The sequence below is a fragment of the Aquila chrysaetos genome, chromosome 4 (assembly GCF_900496995.4).
Source record: "Aquila chrysaetos chrysaetos chromosome 4, bAquChr1.4, whole genome shotgun sequence".
NCBI classification, from domain to species: Eukaryota; Metazoa; Chordata; class Aves; order Accipitriformes; family Accipitridae; genus Aquila; species Aquila chrysaetos.
In genome coordinates, this window is record NC_044007.1 from 27,409,242 (window position 1) to 27,431,647 (window position 22,406).

General features: G+C 39.0%; 1 protein-coding gene across 11 annotated transcripts in view; it reads left to right on the plus strand.

The window, feature by feature from the left end:
• The window catches only part of RUNX1T1 (RUNX1 partner transcriptional co-repressor 1), a 117,818-nt gene that overhangs the window by 75,422 nt on the left and 19,990 nt on the right, over positions 1 to 22,406 (plus strand). For all 11 annotated transcript variants that reach the window (XM_041122939.1, XM_030011642.2, XM_030011648.2 and 8 more), the window contains 4 exons: positions 3,923 to 4,104; positions 12,221 to 12,471; positions 13,753 to 13,838; positions 14,486 to 14,687. In XM_041122939.1, coding sequence (XP_040978873.1) covers positions 3,923 to 4,104; positions 12,221 to 12,471; positions 13,753 to 13,838; positions 14,486 to 14,687 — 721 coding nt within the window. The remainder of the gene's footprint in view (positions 1 to 3,922; positions 4,105 to 12,220; positions 12,472 to 13,752; positions 13,839 to 14,485; positions 14,688 to 22,406) is intronic.

The window sequence follows — 22,406 nt, forward strand, 5'->3', positions numbered from 1 at the left end:
GTAGACCAAAGCAATCTGGACCAAATTTAGCTAAGACGCTTTTTTGCCTCCAAGACTGTGCTAACATGGCAATATTGCTTCCCAGGACCAGAGCTAGGATCCGTGCCCTGCAGCGTTACCATGACGAGAGAGAGATTCTTGGGCCCTGCGGTCCCTTCTGCCCCAAAGACTTGTCCTGAAGCCAAACCTCCTGGGTTTGCCTCTGATCGGTTACCTGATCATAGGCAAGTCAGTCAAGCCTTCTTGAAACCTTTCGCACGCTGTATATCCTGTCTGGTCTAGATCCACTACAGATTGCTAGGTCTACCAAACACTACATTGCAGTCGGAAGCCAATATTTGCGCTTCTGTAATAAAAATTCTGGGAAAGGAGCTACTCTTCACCATGTGTTTGTACGGTGCCTCACGCCAGGGAGCGCTGATCTATTACAGATAATAAATAGTCATTGAATTGCTTATCTTTCTACCAATTCTGGTTCAGAGGAAGATAAGATCATTCACCTGCAGAAACCTTCATTGGCTGGGAGCCTTTTTGTGCACATTTTCTATATTAATATCAAGCAGGATTTAGTCTGTTAAATTTAAGTGGTACATGGTGTACATGTTCAGTACTGCCAACACTCTGTTTTTCAATAGACGTGCTGTGCATATTTGTTATAAGCATCAGTATCAATCTATGATTTGGTGGTTTTGAGTTACTCAGGCTTTCCGAACAAAAATTTGTCTCAATTTAAATATTTTTTTAAATGTATTTTTAAATAATTTATTTAAACTTGCAATTATAAAAACTTGCATCGAAGCCTAATTGTACTATGTTCTAATGAAGCCTTTTTAATTTAAATTGTGATACTGAAATACTTCTGTTGCTAAAGTTTCAAAGAAAGTAGGAACATCCAGCAATAGAAAATTATTAACTAATTACCTGGAGTGAGCACTGAAATGATGAAACAGGCTTTTGGAGCTGTAGCTTCTTTTGCAGGTGCAGAGATAATATTTTCTTTTCCGGTTAGAACAGTTCATTTCAAAGTGGAAAACAGGTCTGACAGCTGGGTAAAAAACATGTTCTCCTCTTCCTATCTGTGATTATGAAACTGATGGAGGAGGCTAAGACACTACCTAAATCTTGAAGGATATAAGGCCCAATCCAAAACAAGAGTAGGAGCATATTCCAGAAATTGAATTTTTAGGGGACTGTAAGCCAGTAATAACATGTTTATTTGCAACCAGTGTTTTTCTAACATATATATCTGGCTTCTGGTCGAGAACTGGTTTGTATCTCTCGCATGTAGAGGTGTAGAAGTCTGTCTGCAGGCACCAGCAGCGATGCTGGGAGAAATGTGCTACTGCACGTTGACAGAGCTGCCTCTGCTGTCAGAGCTGAACCTCTGCATGAGCCTTTGTGTCCAAGGCCATTTTGGTTTCACAGTCCGTATGGGTATGCTTGAGTTGCCTTAGGAGCCTGATCTCTCCCTGCTCACATTAGGGAGAATGTCAGTGCTTCATTCTGCATCCAGCTTCCCAAAAACTAGTTTTTGTGTATTGGGGCCATGGTGACCAGAAGCAGTCTGTACACTTGACCTAGCCATAGAGAGGTCCCGATTCTTTCTCTTCCAATAAACCAATTATTTTTTGCTATATGGTTTGATAAAGATTGTTTAGAATAATGTCTTGAGCAGATTGAAAGTGCTTGTGTTTTCAACTACTGCTTTTCTTCACTTTGAGTTTAAGTCTTTGTCCAAATGTTGCTTGATGCCATTATAAGCCCAACTTACGAGGCATGTCATTCACAGTTTTCTATAATAACTTCTAAAAAATTAAGAAACTGAGCAGATCCATGTTTAATAAATATATTAAAAGTTGTATGGGTCTGTTCTGTGCACAGAAAACATGTTCAATCCATTTAGAATAGAGGATACCCTTAACTGCAAATCTTCATGTTTATGGTTAAAGAGCAAGAATGAACATTTCTTTAGGAAACAGAAAACAAGTAAAAAAAATTAAGGTTTTTCTAGCCAGTTCAAAATTGGGTTGTTCCCAGGAGCGAGGAGTGCCCGTGTATGAAATAGGTCCCTTTTGTTTGTGATAGTGGATAAGGAACCCAAATGTGTTGTTTTTCCTTTGATTACTCAACTGCAAAATGGGGACTTCACATTTCTACCTCACAGGCGTGCTAAGTTATGATGATACATCTTCCAAGTATGCACCACTATTAAAATCCTAGGTCTGATCCTGTTATTTCCTCCAGATAGTTATTTGTAAATATATGTAAACTTCTCCAGTCATTTTCTGCCACATGAGGCAGTTTAGGTGGCTGGGTGTCTTGACTTTGATTCTGTGTGAGCTTTTAAAAAATAACAATGAAATTAAATCAAGTGAAAAACCCTGCTCACAAAAGCATTTAAAATGTCTCTCTGTTATGTGGTAGCCCTGGACAAAAATGTGAGAGAGAATAACTGAAAGAAGATATTTCTTTGGTACTTTCACAAAATATTTGTGTTCTGTGGAGGTCTGAAAAGACCTCATGTTCCACAACCGGCTGTCTTCCCATCCTGAGATGAATAAGTGATAGCAATTGCTGGGGTTTTTTTTGCTGTTGAAAGGTTCATATGTTCTGACTCTATTCTGGCATTTTTTTCTTGCACAGTGGATCTACTCTTATGGTACAGCAACAGGTGCTGGAGCATTTGCCATTGTTATAATGGGCAAAGTAATTTACCAAGATCCTGTCCTCAAAACTTTCTAGACATCTGCTTTTTGTGCTTGGTTCCGTGCACAATAGTTTCAGAACTTTTTTGACTTAAGAAATATTGTCCTGTTTAAAAAAAAAAAGGATTATCCCCCCCCCCCCCCCCCCCGCTCCCTGGGAGTTATTTCAAAAGCAACAGGGAGTTCTTTGTCTTATCTCTAGTTACTAAAGGTCATGAAATTTCATCCAGTGCTTGAAAATCCCCAGGCAACAAGTCATTGTGCACTAGGCATGGAACAAGAGAGGTCAGGGCATATCACCTTATGGCACAAATAAGTAGGTAAGAAATGACTTGACTGTCTTAGTATCGATGTATGCATGTGCTGCAAAGAAAGGAAGATGTCTCCCAGGCTGTGTAACTATCTCTGCTGAGGGGAAGGACATACAGTTCCACCTTGGTCCCGAGTCTGGCAAGAACAATGACTAAGTGTGACACCAGTAGATGGGCAAAATGTGCTACCCAGGGATCAATGAGCATTTTCAATTCTCTGTGTCTGAGTCCTGGTACTCTCCAGCCCCTGACCCAAGTCCCAGTGGGACCCTGAGAGGAAGGTTAAAAACACTTCAAGCTACATCTGGCTAGGAGGAGGGCTGTAGCCCTCTGGGTGATTAGCTAAACCTCTGGAATGTGAGATTTTGTTGTAATCTTCATCTTAATGTGTAACTGCAAGTGTAATGGGAAAGCTGAGGGCAATCCTGTTCTCCCCGAGGCCCTGGAAGGATGGTGACTGTGGCAACTTACAGAGCCACAGATCCTATGGTTTCGAATGATTTCTAAGTACTAACTGCAGTCTGAATGGGAAACAAGTATTGAAGAAGGTTTGTCGCTTGTTGAAAACTGCTGCTCCATAGGAACTCAGGTTTTGGATAGTAACAAAGGGGATGAAGTTGGCCAGGGCAGTGGTTTTCCCCTTTTTAAAGATGTGGGACTCAGACCTGGCTTTCTCACAGCATTTTCCGTAAACTCCCGTCCTTCCATGCATGCTTACCACAGCCGTGACCTGACCCCGTAAGAAGGCTGCCTGCTTTCAGGTAGCTAACCACAGCAAACCTAACTGAGGATTCTTGCCACAGGTTCATCTCAGAGCAGGCTTTCCTTTGATTTCTGATTTGTCTGCCTCATCTCAGTTGAAACTGCCTGCAAGCCGCCCTCTTAACGTGTGCAATGCTCTTGCAGGCCAATCTGCCCCTGCTGCAGCGGGAGCTGCTGCACTGTGCAAGGCTAGCCAAGCAGAACCCAGCCCAGTACCTCGCCCAGCACGAACAGCTGCTTCTGGATGCCAGCACCACCTCACCTGTTGACTCCTCAGAGCTGCTTCTCGATGTGAACGAAAACGGGAAGAGGCGAACTCCAGACAGGTGAGCACCGCCGCGCCTTTCACACCCCGCTCAGAAATGTCCCGCGGGTCGGATGTGCTGAGCTCCACTAGTGTGTGGGTGGGTGGGTGCCTGGGGGAGCTGCGATGGTGTTCCCTGGGTGCGGGTCCTGCCTTCGTTACAGCTGTGCAACGGCTAGATTACCTTTGTGTATGTGTGTGTAGAATCATAGAACAGCTTGGGTTGGAAGGGACCTTGAAAGGCCATCGAGTCCAACCCCCCAGCCATGAGCAGGGACATCTTCAACCAGATCAGGTTGCTCAGAGCCCTGTCCAGCCTGACCTTGAATGTTTCCAGGGATGGGGCATCTACCACCTCTCTGGGCAACCTGTTCCTGTGTTTCACCACCCCCATCGTAAAAAATGTCTTCCTTATATCTGGTAGTCTGGATCTAACCTCTTTCAGTTTAAAACCATTGCCCCTTGTCCTATCACAACAGGCCCTGCTTATGCATGTGTACATACACATACATAAATGTATATATAGCTACATATACATGTACAGAGGTATCTCTGTGTATGTAAATATAATATATGCACACACTGATTCAGGCAGCAAAATCACGTGAGGATACACTGTGGTCATATCCACGTAGAAGTAATACTCACCAGCCAGCACCCTACTACTTGGTGCGTAGTATTTCTGTGCAGCATAAAGTGATGAGCAGCACATCACTCCAGCTCCATATGCAAGTCCTTTGTATTTGAGGTTTTGTTGGACTAAACAGTAAATATGTGGAAATACAAGGCAAGCTCCAGAGTGCGGTCAGGGCTTTGACTCCTTCTGCTGTGCCATGTTTCCATATCCATATAGCCAACGTGCATAAGGATATTTCTTCCAAACAAGAGAAATGTTCACTGAAATCGGTTTTGTTGCTGAGCTGAGAAAGAGTCCATGCAGAAACAGGGCAAGTGTCTGCGTGTGTGTGAAGTACAGTAGCTTTAGGGATATGGAACAGTTTTTCTTATTTGAATAAAGTTCTTTTTCTAGTGTTACAAGAAAATGACTCCTGTGGTTATTTATTTTTAACTGTCTTCCCATGATAGTGTTAGAAATTTGGCTAGCATATACATTTTACCTTTGGGAGGCCCACATACTGGCTTTTTGCTAGTTTTGTTTGCCATGGATTTTACAGTGTGGAAAAATTTTGTAATGCTGCTCTGCCAAATGCCACTAACTGCATGCCCAAAGCATGGCAAGTGTACTTGTTATCTTTTAAATGAAAAAGGTGAAGATTTGCAAAGCCAAGAAGGCTTGCAAGTTTGTACAGGTGACATTTTTGTGTAGGGACAGGCTGAGATAGCACAAAACCAAAGAGAAAACAAAGTCTGAAAGCTCATAGTAAAATTTTAAGCTTCTCATAGCCAGAAGTGAGCAGTAAAAATTAAAGTAACTTAATCATTAGATAGACGAAAATGTGAAAGTATTTGAAATTAGCTTGCTTTAGATTGTGTTTTAGGGAAATCACTATGGACCAGCAAGAAAATAAAGATACCAGCAGAGAAGCTCTTTTTTGTGTACCCTGTTTTCACCATTTTTCCCTGACAGCTAGACCAAACTGAAACACCCATTGGTGTTAACACAAACCTGCTAACTGCATCCAAGAAAGATGATTAATTGTCAGACATTTTCCGTGTAGTCTCTTATTCTGTGCAAAGAGATAAAATTTCCAAAGCTGAAATTTAGCTCCCTGGGGCAGTTCTGCTGCATATCCTCAGTCTTTGCAGAGTAGTGTACCAAAATGTCTATTAAAAAGGCCTCTTAAAATCTTGTGCACCTTGTGAATAACTTAAATATCAGCATGCTGTAGTCCAGTGTCAGTAGCAGACGCGGTGTTTTTCTACAAGTAGATAGACACACATTAAATTATCTCATAAGCCTGTGAGGTCTTGCTTGACAGAGAATACAGAGGAGAAGAGGGATGTGCCTTCCTGACAGCCCTAGCTCACTTTCTTTTCTCTTAATAGAGAGCAGTGTTACTTGCTTCTCCCATAAGGCCACAAAGGAAAAATGGGCAATAAAATATTTCCTTTGTTTTTCTTCCTTAGCATTCTGGAATAATACTACCGCTCTTTGAGACCCAGTTTGACAGTGTTGAATTTTGGTTATTTTGTAATAAGTACGGTCTCACCTATGGTACCTTCATTCCTGGTTCGATGGGAGAGGATGGGTGGTTCAGGTAAAGACCGATACAAGAACTTAGTAATGAAAAGACCCTGTATTAGTCTTATAGCAAAAAGGACGTAGGAGTAGCCCATAAGGAGACCGGCAGATCAGAAGAATATTGGATTTTAAAGTCAGCCTTCATCTTTTAATTAAAACTGAGGCATAGACCTAGAGAGGTTTAAGTCTGATTTATGGATTTTGTTCTGAGAGTTTTGTTGTAGTTAAAATACATAGGTGCTTTTGAAACTCGGAAGTCTCTGCTCATGAGCAAGTGCCTTTGGCTTCACAGCTGAAGTCCCTCATAGGCTCTGTCCAGCTCGGGGAGTCTTGCTTTTGGGGTGAGGGATAGACAGTGTCACTGCCAGTGTTGTGGGTAAGACCCTGCGTTTGAATTCCCAGGGTCCAGGGAGGGGCTGTAATGCGGGGTGTCCCACTGGCCTGCACGCTCCAAGGTGTCAAAGCTATCAACTGGCAGCCTCTGTCGATTGCTGCTTGAAATTGGGCTCCTTAGTTCTTGCAAAGTGGCATTTCTGAAAAACCCATCCTTTCTTTTTTGACCCTGAGATTCTTTGCTGTCATGAAAGACCTGGAAAGAGACTGCCCAGCTCACCCATTGGAATGGTGCCTTGAGCTTAAAAAATAAGTTCTTTTTTGCAGTATCAAACAATGCTGTCACTGATTAGTCACACGTTCTTCTCCACCGACTATGATTAAAGCTATACAGAAAAAAATTAAATGCATACGGTAGTTTTGGCTGAACCAAGTTCAGTGGAGTTGTCTCGTGCACTCACGAACATTTGAGCTACAGATTTAATACAAAGAACAAGATCCTGTTGGAAAGATTCTTAAATTTACTGAATGGGAGTTTGCATACCTTTTAATTTGGATAACGTAAGTAAATCAACCATGAAAAACTGTCCTCAGAGTCAGGGCATGCCTAGACTGAGTGAGTACTGAAACCAAATACTTGTCTGGCTTTATACTCATTACGCTATTAATTATTTTAATTGTTTACGGAGGAGCAGGAGGAAACATCTGGAAATATAGCTACCTTTTTTTTAGATATCTAAGTAGTTTTCAAACATACTAATAAAAATACAGCAGAAGGTATGAGGCATCCTTTAAGAGGAGGGTTTGCTGTGACTCTGTTGATAGAATATGGAAAAAAAAAAAGACTAAAAGGCAACATCTTTCCAGGAGAACTAAATGCAGTTGGAATAATTTTGTTCAGAGATATGTCTCTCACTAAAGTAAATTGTGGTATCTTTTTCACTTCCCAAGGGATATGATATATACATGACATTGTATATAATTTGTATGTTTTAAATATATATATATATATATATGTATATGTATATATGTATATCATATATATGTCTCATATACAGATGTGTGTGTATGATACATACATGTATATATCAAAAATATATGTGCACACATTCTTCCATATTTACATTTTTCTTTTGGGCATGAGTAACTGCATACCGTTCATTCCAATAGAGGTAAAATACAGTAAGGGATTAGGCAAAGGAAGTGGAACATGTGTGTTGCACATAACCACATTCACCTCATGATTTTTTGTTAAAGAAAATCCACATACAGTAATTTTTTCTGCTTACAATTTCAGAACCTTTTTTGCATATGCATTTTCCAATTCTGGTTATTTATCTGCATATCCAAGTCTACTGTATGTGAGGTTTTATAGAGCAATCTGACAGCAGAGCTTCGTGTTTTACTGAATGTTTTCTTGGTGCATATGGTCTGACACGGATGAGCAGCCACGGTGAGATTTTGGAGTCTATTAAACTAGCTCATTAAAAAGATCAATCTGTTTCTGTAATAACACTGGGAACCATCAGTCACTGCAAGAGAGAAAAACTGACACCTGAGGAGACAACACATTTTGGTAATTTGTTCATGACATGTCATGAACAAAGCGTTCACTATATTTTGTTTACAACTTTTGGAGTTTACGTTCTACTATAGTAAAGCAAAGGAATTTGGACCAATGTGAGTTTTTATTTTGGTGAATGAATGCTTAGTTATAAATAACATGATTTTAAATACGTTAACCACAAAAGACTTTTTGGTAATCAGTCATCCTTTGAGCTTGTTGGGAAGTGCTTTATGGCACATGAGTGTGTCATATATTGACTCTACGTTTATGACAACTGCCTACAAAGCAGATACAGAATAGCAAAAAAATCTGTAAGAATAGCTCTAATTTTGAGAAGCAAACAAAAGTGGCCATGATTGTTTTGTGACTTTAGAATGTGCTGCTGTGCTTGCTATATCCTTGGCACCCCTGACAAGGAATTCATGTCAAAGGTACCTGGGCACAGAGACTGACTTTGATAATTCTGTTAGATAAATGTTCTTATTTGAAGAAGCTCCTCCACATCTTAGTAAGGTGAAGGATGCTCACAGGTCTTACAGCTATGCTCCTTCTAAGCCATGTGTAATTATGAGGCATTTTAAAAGAATTTTCTTAATATGAACTGTTAGCAAGGTAATATTAATCTTTTCTGTAACACAGTATTGTAAACAAAATAAGTATTTTATTCCAGCAGAGCATTATCACTTGTTTGGTCATCAAGACTTTATTGATGGAAGTCCAGTTTAAATCAAAGCATCTTGCACAAATAGCAGATGAACAGCTTTGCTTCCTTCTTGCAAGCTGACTTCAGTGTTCTTTGAAACTGTTGTAATACTCTTGATCAGGTGAAACTCAATTTTCCAGCCAAGGCAGTTTTGCATGGTCAGATTTCCTACCCAGGAAATGATCCATAAACTGCAATAATTTAAAACTGAAATGATAACTTAAAAACAACATAAAGTCTGTTAAATGAGTACAGACTAATGACTAGTATCTATTCTGCTGTCTTTAATCTGAGTAAATCATGGCTCCAAGTAAAATGACCCCTTGCATGTTTATAGCTGAAGGACTCCATCTTTATCATATTGCCAGTTTTCCAAACGACAGTGTCGATTTATGTGCATGTCAAGAAAAATGTGACCAACAGGAGCAAGAAAAAGAAAAAACAAGAAAACGTGTCAGTTAGGCTTCCTACACATTCAGTGTTATTTCCTCTCTACAGCTTGTTGTTGCTTTGGAAAATCAGATGGATCAGATGAACATCAGATGAAATCAGATGAAAATTGTGGCAGTTTTGGATTTGGAACTAGTTCTTATATGGGTCTGCCAATTACTGTGAAGCAGGAGTGCCTCCTCAGGCACCTAGGGAAATGCTGTTGCCTGAAGGGGGTGAGACCTAGAAGAATGAGTAGGACTGAGATCAGAAGCAGAATAGTAGGTTTGGTTCGGGGCATCTGAATTATGTCACTCTGCAGTACTTTGTCTTTTATCACTGCATTCAGTACGTTCACATATAGTAAATTTGCCAGCAGTTCCTGTTCTGATGAGACTTTGTGGAAGTTGTTACCTTTTTATATATTTTATATGGTCAGAAACACAAAATCAGTTTATGTACAATCTCATTCTGGCATTCTGCTAGGTTGTTTATTTGGTCAGTGTGGAAAATAAAACAACAAATTGTAGAATTAAGGTTTTAACACCCAGAAAAGACCTGACAGCTGTTACCCAGCATAATAGCAAAAATAGGAATTTAATTTCAGTAAATGTATTTTCAATGGTAATTTTAATTTATATGTTAGTTAAACTCGGGGTTCTAGAAGAAAATGAATATGCTGGTGTGTTGTCCAAGCTAATGCAGTGCATTTCAGTTAAGGTAATTAAGTACAAAGCATTCCTAAAAAAACACAGAAGTACCTGTATAGTAAGGTGCAAATATGTACATTTGTATGAAAATATATGCTTTTAACATCTAATTAGTGTGCAGCAGAGGAAAACTGGATTCCTACTTGTCACAGTTTTCTGGTTTACTTTTCCTGCACTGAGTGATCAAAAAAAGTCAAATGTAGTTATTTAATTATTTACAATTTCTCATTTTCCCCCCATCCTAGTTAGAGATCCTTCTAACTTTAACATTAAAGAACTTTGGCAAATGAATAGCTTGGCTTGTACATGCAGGAAAGTCCATTTTTTGCTTGCATAGTATTTTTAGAATTGAAGGACCGGGACAGTGAGTTTGAGTAGATATGTGCAAAGAAAATACACACCAGCAACTAAATACAAAGCTTGTCTTGGAGAGCTGTCAAAAGCATCATTACCCATTGGGAGTTATTGCAAGCAGTACCATAATGCCAGAAGTCATTAAAAATATATGATGGCCCTCAGGTTTTCCTGATTAGGAGTTTTCACAGCCATTCTGCATTTGTTTTGGAACAAGGTACGTACTCCACTTAGCAAAGTATGTCTGCCCAAAATCAGAACAGCTGTCCTGCTGTATCGGTGAAAGATTCTCCCCTCTTTGCCAAGTTAAGGTATAATAAAATATATATACCTGCAGCTTCTCTGGCATTAGTGATTGTGGTGAGGTCTCTGGAAAATCTCTTTACTCCTGTAAACAGTACAACCCATCGTTTAATTTCCTGCTGGTAATTGCAAGATCTTACTTTGATCCTCTCTCCTAGTGGGTATTGGCAAAGATTTGGTTTCATCCTTCCTCTCATCGACATTAAAGGAGAACCTATTGAGGGGCAACAATTAATATATTGAGTGTTTCTCCACAGACAGTCCCTCAAGGTTGGTTGGTTTGTGGGGCAGGGTTTGTTGAAGGGCAGTTGGTTTTAACAGCAGGCAAACAGGAAAGTTAGATCAAATTTACCTTCCTGTCAAAGTGAAAAAAAATTGTGTTATTACTAGGTAGATACATTATACCATCCGTAAATCACGGAGGAGAAAGTTCTCTTTAAAAAAGGCTGGAATATATCAGCTGTTTAACAAAGGTTTTTGGAGGGAGGGATGCAATCTCAACAGTAACCTTTCTGTTCAAAGCTAATATTTTGTGGGTTTTCTTTATTCCAGTGGTACACCCCCCCCCCCCCCCCCCCCCCCCGCCTTCAGTGAAACAAAGCTTCCCTAAAAGGAGTTGTGAACCTGTTGAAGTAACTCTGACGTTTCTTTTTTATTTTAATGGAAAATGAGTTCAGTGCGAGTTCCAGGTTCTCAGGAAGAGGTGCAAAGTAGAGACTTGTTTGGAAATAGCTGGTTATGAATTGAATTAATGAGTGTCTGTAAGGTAAAAACCTGCCCTTCTCCCTGATACCTCTTCAAAGTTGCCTGAGCATAAAACCCCTGCCCAAGAGTAATGGAGTGGGAAATCTTGAACATTATTGAGGACTTGAGCCTAACCACATCTTCCTGCAAAATTAATGACAGTCACAGGACCTTCGACTGAAATAGCCCAGATGGTACAAAAATGTTTGAAGGAAGCATTTCTCATCATGTAGAGTCAGTCTTGTCCAAAGTCTCAGTATGACACTGATCTTGATGTGAGCTCGTCCTGACAGATATATAGCCAAGCTTCAGCACACTGACTCGCACTACCTTAAGACTGTATGCTATCCTCTTGAAGAAACCACATCTCTTTAACTGCAAATTTCCCCTAATCACTGTATGCTATAACACTACTGAAAGTAGGAATTTATTGGCCTCTAGCTTCATGTATCAGTTGATTGTTTCAGCTCTGCAATTACACGTGTATCCACCCCATCAGCCGGTGATTTCAGCGAAGGCTGCTCGTTCTCCACCCTAACTTTTTTAAGCTGCTCCATCAGAAGGCTCACCCTGCTAGTATTTCTCAAGTTACAGGGACAGTTAGACAAGGTGAATGTGTCCTTTGTATATCTTGAATCAGCAGTGTTATGAAATGTTCTGCAACACCACACACTTGGAGCAAAGTGAAAGAGCAAGCTTTAGTTCCTGAAGCTGCACATGTAGGTGGGGGTGCGTGTTCCTAAGCAGCTCTGCTCACTAAGTGAATTAAAGTTCCTTTGCTTTGTTTTTCAGAACCAAAGAAAATGGCTTTGACAGAGAGCCTTTGCACTCAGAGCATCCAAGCAAGCGGCCCTGCACTATTAGCCCAGGCCAGCGGTACAGTCCAAATAATGGCTTATCTTATCAGCCCAATGGTCTGCCTCATCCCACCCCACCTCCACCTCAGCATTATCGTTTGGATGATATGGCCATTGCCCACCACTACAGGGACTCATACAGACACCCCAATCACAGGGACCTCAGGGACAGAAACAGACCTATGGGTAAGGCATGTTGATTTTCTGCATTGTTTTTTTTTAGGTTTCTCTTTTCCTTGTAATTGTATTCTGTATTGTGAACAGGGGTTTTTTTTTCTGCTTAAATATACCTGCCATTCAGATGTAGCCTTTATAACTGTTTGTCCATCTAGCTGCTTCTAATGGCCTTATTTCAGATTCATATTTGTAAAAGTGGATTGAATTGTGTCTTTGCTACACTCTAAAGCAAGAGAGTCAGAAGGAGGAGGAACCTATGCTTTCACAGCTGCGTAGATGACATGGACACTCAGGTGTCTGGCGGGCAAGGATAGGTAGAGCCTTTTATTTTTCTTCTAATGCCACATTTGTGAGGATAACAACATCCATATAGCTTAATTTCAGCTTAGACTAGAGGAAAGCTATTAGTCTTTGGAGAAGTGTTTTCGTGTGTGACATCCCAAGAGTGCGGTGCAGCGTGGGGATGTCTGCAGAGGATGCAAACAGCAGAAGCACCAGCCACACCTCGCACAGCACGTTTTGGTTTAATGGGATGTCTGATGCTCTTGGATTTGCCTGGCTTGCTTCACATCTGCATTTACTATTCTTCCTTGTTTTAAACAAATCTTCAATAAAAGAGGAACATTTACAAATATTCAGCATCTGTATAGAGGAGGCTAAACAGAGCAAGTGTTGGTTCCTCTTGAGTGTTGATAATAAATACTGGCTTGGTTGTATCATGTTGTCAGCTGCTCTGATATATGTGCTACATTTTAACCTCATGTTGTTTAAACATCTGTGAAGGGATGAACCCTTAATGATGCTCTGTTGACATCGTAGTAATTACTGCATTTAGTGAAATAACATTGAGTTTATACTAATATTTTTTCAACTCTCTGAAGTACAGCTAGTATTCGATACACTGAGTTACCAAATAATTGTCTTGCTGACTTCTTCAAGTAGTGCAAATGAAACATTATACATTGTATTATATATTATATGTATATAATTGTATATAGTCAGAAAGGGTTATGTCCATTTTTGAGAGATCATCTTGCAATCTACAGAACTTGCAGAATTGAAGACATTAAATTGAGTAAAACAGTAGCATCTTGTGTGGGGAAAAGTGCTAAAGAGAACTTAGAGCAAAGTTTTTAAGCAGCCTTTAATTTTTGTGGTGGCATTCCCGATACTAGACCAGGTAATGTATGATGATATATTTGTCTGATAGGCTCTTTTTTCTCCCCTCCCCCCCCCCCCCACCACCAGAGGATTCCCAACATTGTAAACATGATTTGCTCCTTTTGGCAGGGTTGCATGGCACACGTCAAGAAGAAATGATTGATCACAGGCTAACAGACAGAGAATGGGCAGAAGAGTGGAAACACCTTGACCATGTAAGGGCTAAATGTACTCTTACATATATAATTGTCTGAAAGGAGCCCTTCTAAGATAGGAATTTAAAATTTTTCTTTTAAAACACATCTGCATCCCAGGACAAGTTTAGAAATCATTGGTGATTAAATCAGAGGGCTTAATGTTCCCCATTAGGTAGCTCATACCGGGCTTTGCTGTTAAGTGCCTCTTGCAGTATCCTGATTATTACAGGCTGCCAAAAGAGGAATGGACTTGACTCTATAAACCCTGGATCTGGGACACATTGGATTTGTTCTTTGAATTTATTAGCTCTTACAACATTTGTAGGCATCAGTTCTGGACCAGATCTCCTGGTCTCTGTGGTGCCATGTGATACCAGTGGTGGGACTACAGTCTGTTCAGTCTTTTCCTCCATGTCTTCACTCTATCCCCCAGAAATCTGTATCTGTACAGTTTAGGATCACCAGTTAAACAGGAAGGGATTGTCATTCTTAAAACAAGACTAGAATTTTTCAGCTGTATTTGAAAATACAGGGAGAGACTCCTTCATTATTAAAACCCAGGCACTCAGCACATTAATGCTGCTTTCCCCCCCCCCCCCCCCCCCGTCAGTTTATGAATAAAATGCTCTTTTTTGTTTCTCTTCTCCATCCACCACTGTGAATAGCTGTTAAACTGTATAATGGACATGGTGGAAAAAACTAGGCGATCTCTCACTGTACTACGGCGATGTCAAGAAGCAGACCGTGAGGAGCTTAATTACTGGATACGGCGGTACAGTGATGCAGAAGATTTAAAAAAAGGCGGTAACAGCAGCAGTAGTCATTCCAGACAGCAGAGTCCAGTGAATCCAGATCCAGTTACATTAGGTACAGTATCCTTATTAAAAATTGTTTACCAGTCCTCTTTCAGCTCACCCAAATGCTAGATGAAGTTTGTATTTGCTCTTCTGATTCTTATTCCGTGATAGCAATGGAATATTCCTCTCTGCTGACTACTGAATTAACTATAACTCTTATGCTCTAATAGTCAAGTTTACATGTGGAATAGTTTGGGGTTTTGGGTGATGCTTGGTGATTTGCTTTCCATTCAGCAACGTCTGAGAGTGGTGGGATGGGCGGATAGACTGTCATGTAGGGATGGCAGAGCAGCGAGATATGCACTGACTCTCCGTCCCTTCCGTCTCCCTCCCTTGCCTGCTTGATTAAGGAAATCTGTAGGTGCTTCTGGATTGTTAGCACTGTGAAAACAAGGGCTTTCACCTTCTCAAATCCAATGACTTAACTTGGAAATTGTCTTTCTAAGGAAATGAAGGGAGATACAAAGATAGGGCCACTACTTAGCTGTACTTGGTTTCCGTATAAGAAAGAAGCAACATTTGGGTTGCCCACAGCCACGCACACATGATCCTCCTAGGTCTGTGTCCACTGCTGCAGCTCACGCAGGTGTGTCTGAGCTAGTTTGGGTACTGCTTGCTGGGTAGTTACACGGAGCCACTCACAGCTCAGCAAGGAGCAGACCAAGCAGTTGGACTTCCACCTCCTGCAGACCTTCACAGTCACAGTCGCATGATACCTCACACAACTACTCCAAGATGACTCTGCTATATAAAACCAAGCTTTTATTTTGTGGGCTTTCTGTAATTTATTAATATGTTGGCCTGCTTCTACCCCATCCCCTCACTTTTATGGCAGATGTGGTAAAGAAGCAGATCTTGGTGATGCCTTTTTATTGTTCTCTACTCTTTTGAAGAGAACAGCAAACTATGATTGCTTGTCTAATATTTATATTTAAAAAAATAAATTGTCTATATCAAATGCCATCTACTCAAAATCATCATAAACTGTGGTCACTAGTAGAACTGCATGTGTGTGTTATTTTGCAACTACATTTTATTTAAAGTTGTGTTTTCCTTTTGCCCGTAAGAAAACTTATTAAATCTAAAACTTACTTAATTGCAAATAGAAAAAGAGAAAAACAAATCTAATACCTTCTCCATCTTCCTCTTGGTAGATCTCTAGACTTATCACTGTAATATTTAGTGCCTCTTGATAACAAACAACCTTTTTTGTGTGTGTGTCAAATGATCTGAGCCAATAGCTCTATAAATTAGCTTCAGTCAGTGAAAGGAAGGGTTATGGGAATGCTGTTCCCAACTTCACTAATAAGTCTAGTCCTTAGAGGAGCCCTTCTCAGAAAGAAGCATTCAGGTAATGGCTTGTACAAATAGTGTTAAGTGTAATGTAAAGAAAGACTTACAAACATGGCATCTGAAATGTTGATCACATCTGCAGCTTCGGGAAGAACACTTGTGAGGAAGCCCCTAGATCAAAGGCAGTGGCACCCTTCTCTAGTAAAGCTAAGATGCAAAAAGAGCCAGGCCATGGTGCTTCTAAGTATAGTTAGTAGGTAAAAAAAAAGAAAGGAAACTGAGTTTTTGTAATTTCCCCAAAGAAACCGGAACTCAAGACATTCATCAAAACTTTCTAGATAATAGTACAATCCGTGAAAAATAGTCACAACAGCAAGAGCAACAGAAGATAAAATGAAGATCAAACATACAATTAGATCCCTATATTATCATTTTGTTTGTGTATTTGTCAAGATGAATTCTTGGAAATGGCAAAGTCTGCTTGCTTAAAAAGACACTTAGACATTATATGGCATAGCCTTTGACATTGGACACACCAGTCACCTCTGCAGTACTATGGGTAGAACTGAACTGGTTGGAGTGAGTCCATTTCAATTTTAACACGTCCATTTTGGTTATTTGTCTTTAAAAACTACTTCTGAGACTCATGGACATGAAACTTGGATCGCTTCAGTGGTGTAGCATCCACGTCAATCTTAAATATTGATAAGAAGTGCTTTTATGTCTGACGTAAGGCAGAAAATATTTACTTCAGAGTCTATAGAAAGGTAATCCTTATATTTCCTCAAATCTTGTAGTAATCTAGTTAACAAAATGAAAACTCCTAACATTCAGAGGTATAATAAAAATTGAAGCAGTGTCTGTGAGCTTTGAGAAGCTGTTTTGTTTAGGGCTTTTTATTTCAGGCTTGAAGTGAGGAGGAAGGGGTTGAAAAAAATCCTCCAATATTTTAATTAAAGTGCCACAACATGTAAATATTGTTTTTTGCTGCAGGGATTCTAAATGTCAGTGATTCCCCTTTGTCCTTTTTTTTTTTTTTATTAAACGAGGTAATCCACCCTTTATATCCATCTTGTCATCTCCACTAGCAAGAGGAAAAAAAAGGGGGCCATATGGCTACATTGTTTGTACCTTTGTTTCTTTTTCTTTATGATTAAAATATTATCACTGAGATGGTAAGTTCTTACTATAAACATTGTGCCATGGTCTTCATAGATAGCTCTTGCTGAAAAACTCTGAGCTGAGATTTAGCATCGATAGTTTGTGTCCAAAAGAAATTGAAGACAATTCTGGTCATCATTTTGAACCAGTAGACCTCTTTTTCTGCCAAAGATTTTTGTGCTTCTTTTAATTTGACATCCCTGTAAATCATGTTGAGCTTGACAGTTTGCAGTATCTGATCGATATTTTTCTGTTGATATTTTTAATTAAGAAATCAAATTAAATACTTGATCATTCATTTTAATGCAGTGTAATCCAATACACGCATTAGCCAGCTACAACATGTTACAAGCTCTCATTATTCTCTGAGAGTGTGTTGAAGGTAAGATGGGTCCATTCTTTTCAGTCTGAATAATACATGTTTATGAAAGTCTAGAAATGACTCAGGCTTTATATATATTCACTTGATGAACTGTGATGGTCTATGAAGTGAATAATACATCATCAGACTCCTCCATTTCTGCTGAAGAATTTCAGTACTACATACTGCAGCAGGACTGCAACTTTCATCCTAATAGTGAATAATTACACATATCAGACATTGTATACTGAAATACACACAGTCAGATAAATTAAAGATGAGGGTTCTTCAGCATCGTGGGTTATAAACAAGATCTATAACCTTATTGAGTGCAGCTGTGGCTCTAGATAAGTGGTGTAGGCACACATCAGGTCTGCAGCGATGTTGATATTTTGTGTCTGTTGAATTTATCTGAATGGAAATCTTACAAAATAGAGTTTGAAATCTCCAGCTGAAGTGTGCCAATACCTGCAGGATTTGCCCCAGGAAGCCAGGATTCTCAGAAGTGTATGAGTTTGTCAAAAACACATAGGTTAGCCATTTCTTAATACATTTTTAAATGTTAACCCCTTCAGAGCTAGTTTATATTTTATCAAAGGTTGTTCACCCTCGTCCTTTCAGTGCTAGCCAGGGCATTCCTGCCAATACATGTCTATTCATGCTGTGATTATAAAATCTTTCCTTTGCCATTTGCAGATAATCAGCATTGCTGTGATATGCACAATATTCTCAACATGAGCTAACAGGAATGCTGTGAATACCACAGTAATGTCTATAACTTATAATTCTAGAAAGTAAAGCCTCTGTAATACTGGTCACTGATGATATTAAGTATTGCTCTTAATCCACTCGTTGTACAGGAGGTTTGGGCTGGATTGTGGCGTACTGCATTGCATGCTGTTAGATAGGGCTACAGCTGCAGAAACATTGTGCATTTGTATTCTCAGTACTCGGTTCTGACTTGGTCTTGGCTGAGGATGATTCAGTAATACACTACCTGTGCGGTTTTGCTTTCCTTATTCTTTTTAAATGAGAAGACAACTATATTTTTAATGCAATTTCACGTGTGTTCAAGGAGTGCTGTAATAGCCACAAAAATGTATTAGAGGGCAAAGAAGGGCAAAGATATACATAAAAATACTTGAAACTCATGCGCGCCCCCCCCCCAAGGTTAGCGAGGTAGTCTCATTCAGTATTACACTTCTTCAGATTTGAATCTATGTATTTCATTAATTGGAGTGGCACACTTTTGAGCTTGACTTTTACAAACAAGGCAGTGAATATATTTGATATTTGTTGCTCTGAGAAGTTTTCTGTTTGTTGTCTGTGTCCCACCAATGGTGTTACATTTATTATAGGGTAGAACGAAGCAAAACTTGCATATGACATATGAAGAGCATATAAATACATACAAAAGCATGTATATTTCATATATGAAATAATCCATAATTCAGGGCTGGTTATATGCAGCTTTTATTATTTTTGAGCCCTAATGTTCACTATGGTGTATAGGATATTGTTTTCACTGCCAGTATTTTCATAAATACAAAAAATTCTAAAAGAGCCTCAAGAGATCAGCTGTTCATCTGCGTTTCTTAATATTTTGTTGTTGTAGGCTTGGATGTCATTGTCCAGTGATACTCCATTCTTTTGTATTGTCAACCCATCTTCTGTTCTCTCTTTCCAAATATGGATTAGGCTTTTTGACAGTTTTGAACACATCTTTTCCTTTTAAGTCTTTCTATTCTGTTTTCTTGGGTTTGGTCCTTATTATCATGTGAGAGTTCATATCCTTTATTTGGTCCTAGCTTTTCGTCTCATTTTCACTTCCCAGACCCATAGTTATTTCTGCTTTTACAACTCTCCACGTCTCTCTCTTTCAGTACTTTCAGCACCTATTCTCTTTAAGACTACCAAAAATAATCAGTCTACAAGATATTTTTACTCATTAAACTGGAGAAACCTGGCTGATCAATTAACTGTCAATGATTCTTATGGCTGAATGCGTTCTTGAAATAAATACACCAGGGCCCATATGGAGCCCAGCACCATATTGTGACAAGAGGATTTTTTTTGGTGAATGTTTTCTTTCTTATTAAAAAAATATATCCAGGATAGACTAAAAATAGTACTTTTTATATATATTTTACAAAATAATACATTATGTTGTTCCCTGCTGTTCAATACAATGTGAGGGCTGAAACCGAGACCAATTTTTGTGTCTTTTTCTCATGTGTATTCTTATGTCCCAGTCCAACAACTTTCTTGCTGAAAAGTTTATTTAACATTAAAATCAGAAAATAGAAAATTCCCCAAACATTTTTGATTTCAAAATCTATTGTATTTTTACTTCATTTAAGCTCTTCACAGACAAGTACTGATTACTCTCATGTATATATGCTTTTTATTTTCCTTTTTGGGCTTTTTCATCTGTTTCAGTAGGAACTGGACTGATTATCAACAGGTGCTTTCAAACCATGCCTTGCCATGAATTTCAAGTAAATTCAGTAGTGTACATCCCATTGTTCTGCATAATAACATTGTTGCATTTTCACCATTAACAAACCTTTGTATTATGTCTGACACGTAATGCCTTTTCTGTTATCCTTTTCTGTATGAGCTGCCTTCTCGCTTCAGGTTATTCCTAATTTTGTCTGATTTAATTCAGTTTTCTTCCAGGCAGAATTTACTTTGACTTCTAGGTGCTGCAGTCAGTCAGTTAATACAATGCATTTTCCTCATTATGGCTTTTTGCAGTTGGTTTTACATTTAGTGTTTTAGGGACTTGACTCAATTGTGTTATTTTTGTTTTGAGTTTGCTAGATGTCCAAGTTAAGATCTTTTGTGTTTTAGTTTTAGTAAGCAAGTTCTGTGATTCTTAACCTGAAAGACACCTTACCTTAAAACCAATAGTAATAGAAGACTTATATTCTCTGGTCATGTCCTGTAGTTTAGCCCCCAAAAGAAGATTATTTGCATGGACTCATCACCACTGACTAAACAATAGCCATGTTAATAGTATTTTTCTTGCTTAGAAAATATGGGTTTTATTATCTTCATAAGTGCTTCTTGTCTTGTTTTTGTGCACCATTCCAAACTATGGGAAAGTCTCTCACAAGCTCTTGATTTAATTCTTCTTGCAGAGGATCTCATTCCTCATGTAAATAATTTGTGGTTGGAATAAGAGCTTGATTGATGTTTATGTTTTGGAAATTTTAACAATTAGCTGGCAATCTGGTCATTTATGTCATTGAATTCCATTTTTGGAAAGTCATGTGTACCAAAAAATCAGCTTCACATCTCTTTACTTTTAATACTCAGTACCACAGTAAAGGGCTTAAATCAAGGTTATGATCCCCTTGCAGTAGATGGTACCTTAAATAGTAGACAGGAAAACTCAACAGAAAGTATAAGACGTGAACGCGACAAACCCCTTGTTTTGCCACATTTGGAGTCGGGTTGGGTCTTTTCCTTCAGGTATTGCAGGAAGAGCACATAAGAGTGTTTTAATTTTTCGCCTTTATTTTTCCTGAGGTTTCAAGCAATGTTTTCTGCTGCTGCCTCTGTCCCTGACTGAACTGGCACTGTGCCCATAAGTCTAAAAACCTCCAAGGGATGAGAGAAGTGTACATAGTGATACTTGTCGTCTCCAGAATAATATAAGCCAAGTGAAACTGAGAATTTTCCCATTTTCAGCATCAGGTCTGAAGTCCTCTATCAAGTCAATTAAACCAATGTAAATAGTTAGCTGTTTTGCAGAATCTTGCACACACCCCCACCATCATTTTATGCTCGAGAGGTGTGAAATTCTGCCTACAAAAATCCATTTTATTTTCATCCCATACTTTAGTGACAAACAGAAGCTGGGGAAATCCACTCAGCTGCCTGTCAGATGGGAAGATTCAGTCCACCCTGTTGGTGTCTGCAGATTCATGTGCTAGAAACTGCATCTGCGAAACAGTGCACAGGGATTGGGATTCCCTACTCTCTGTGTAGCTGAAATGGCCCGTCATTTCCACCTTTGTTAGTTGTCTGTGACATTAAATGTCATCTTTTACATGTATTTAAGTTTCTGTAGCCTACTGTATATAAACAGTATTGCATGCATATGTATGGTGGTGTAAAAAAATGATTTGCAAAACCTAATGATTCAGCCTTTTTATTAAAAATACTACTTTTTGACCATGTTAGCAAATAATAGCTTTAAGATGAATATATTTACTAAAAATTAGTATTCAAAGCATGGCATATATACTTTTGTTATGTTTCAAACTCAGACATCAAACAGGATGTTTAATTTCTAGCAACATCTCTAAAAAGATTGAAACCTTACCTCTAATGTAATAAATCAAGTTATTTTATTTTGACAATTGAATTCTGTCACACAGGCAATAGTAATCATGGCATTGAAGTTACCTTTATGTGTTTTGTTTCGTTTGTTTTAATTTCCTCTCTATTACTTTGAAAAATAGTTAATCAGTTTTTAAATTGTATTTGGAAGGAGCAACTTTTCATCTGCTGAGAATCTGTATGCTAAATTTCAGGCCAAAGTGAATTTTCTTTCTGTATTGTCTGATCTTGTCTCTTTGAAGTCCGTGTGGAAGGGATCTTGCTGATTTCAGAGCTGTTAGGCTCAGGCCCAGAGGTTAAACCCTGTAAAAAAGAGGAGGGGGGGAAAGAGCTGTCAAAATGTGATTGAAATATATGGCTGAATTACGAGCTTCAGCTCCAGTGAGGTTGTTTGGCAGCGTATGTATTTAGGGGCTTAACCTAAAGTTAAAGGTCCTGTTTTTCAAACTCATGCAGCTGCAGTTACCAACATGGGCTCAGATATAGGAAAGCGTAGCTCTGAACATAGAGAAACACCCCTTTCTTTTTCTGTGGACAGCTTATTTGATCACTGGAATGACATGT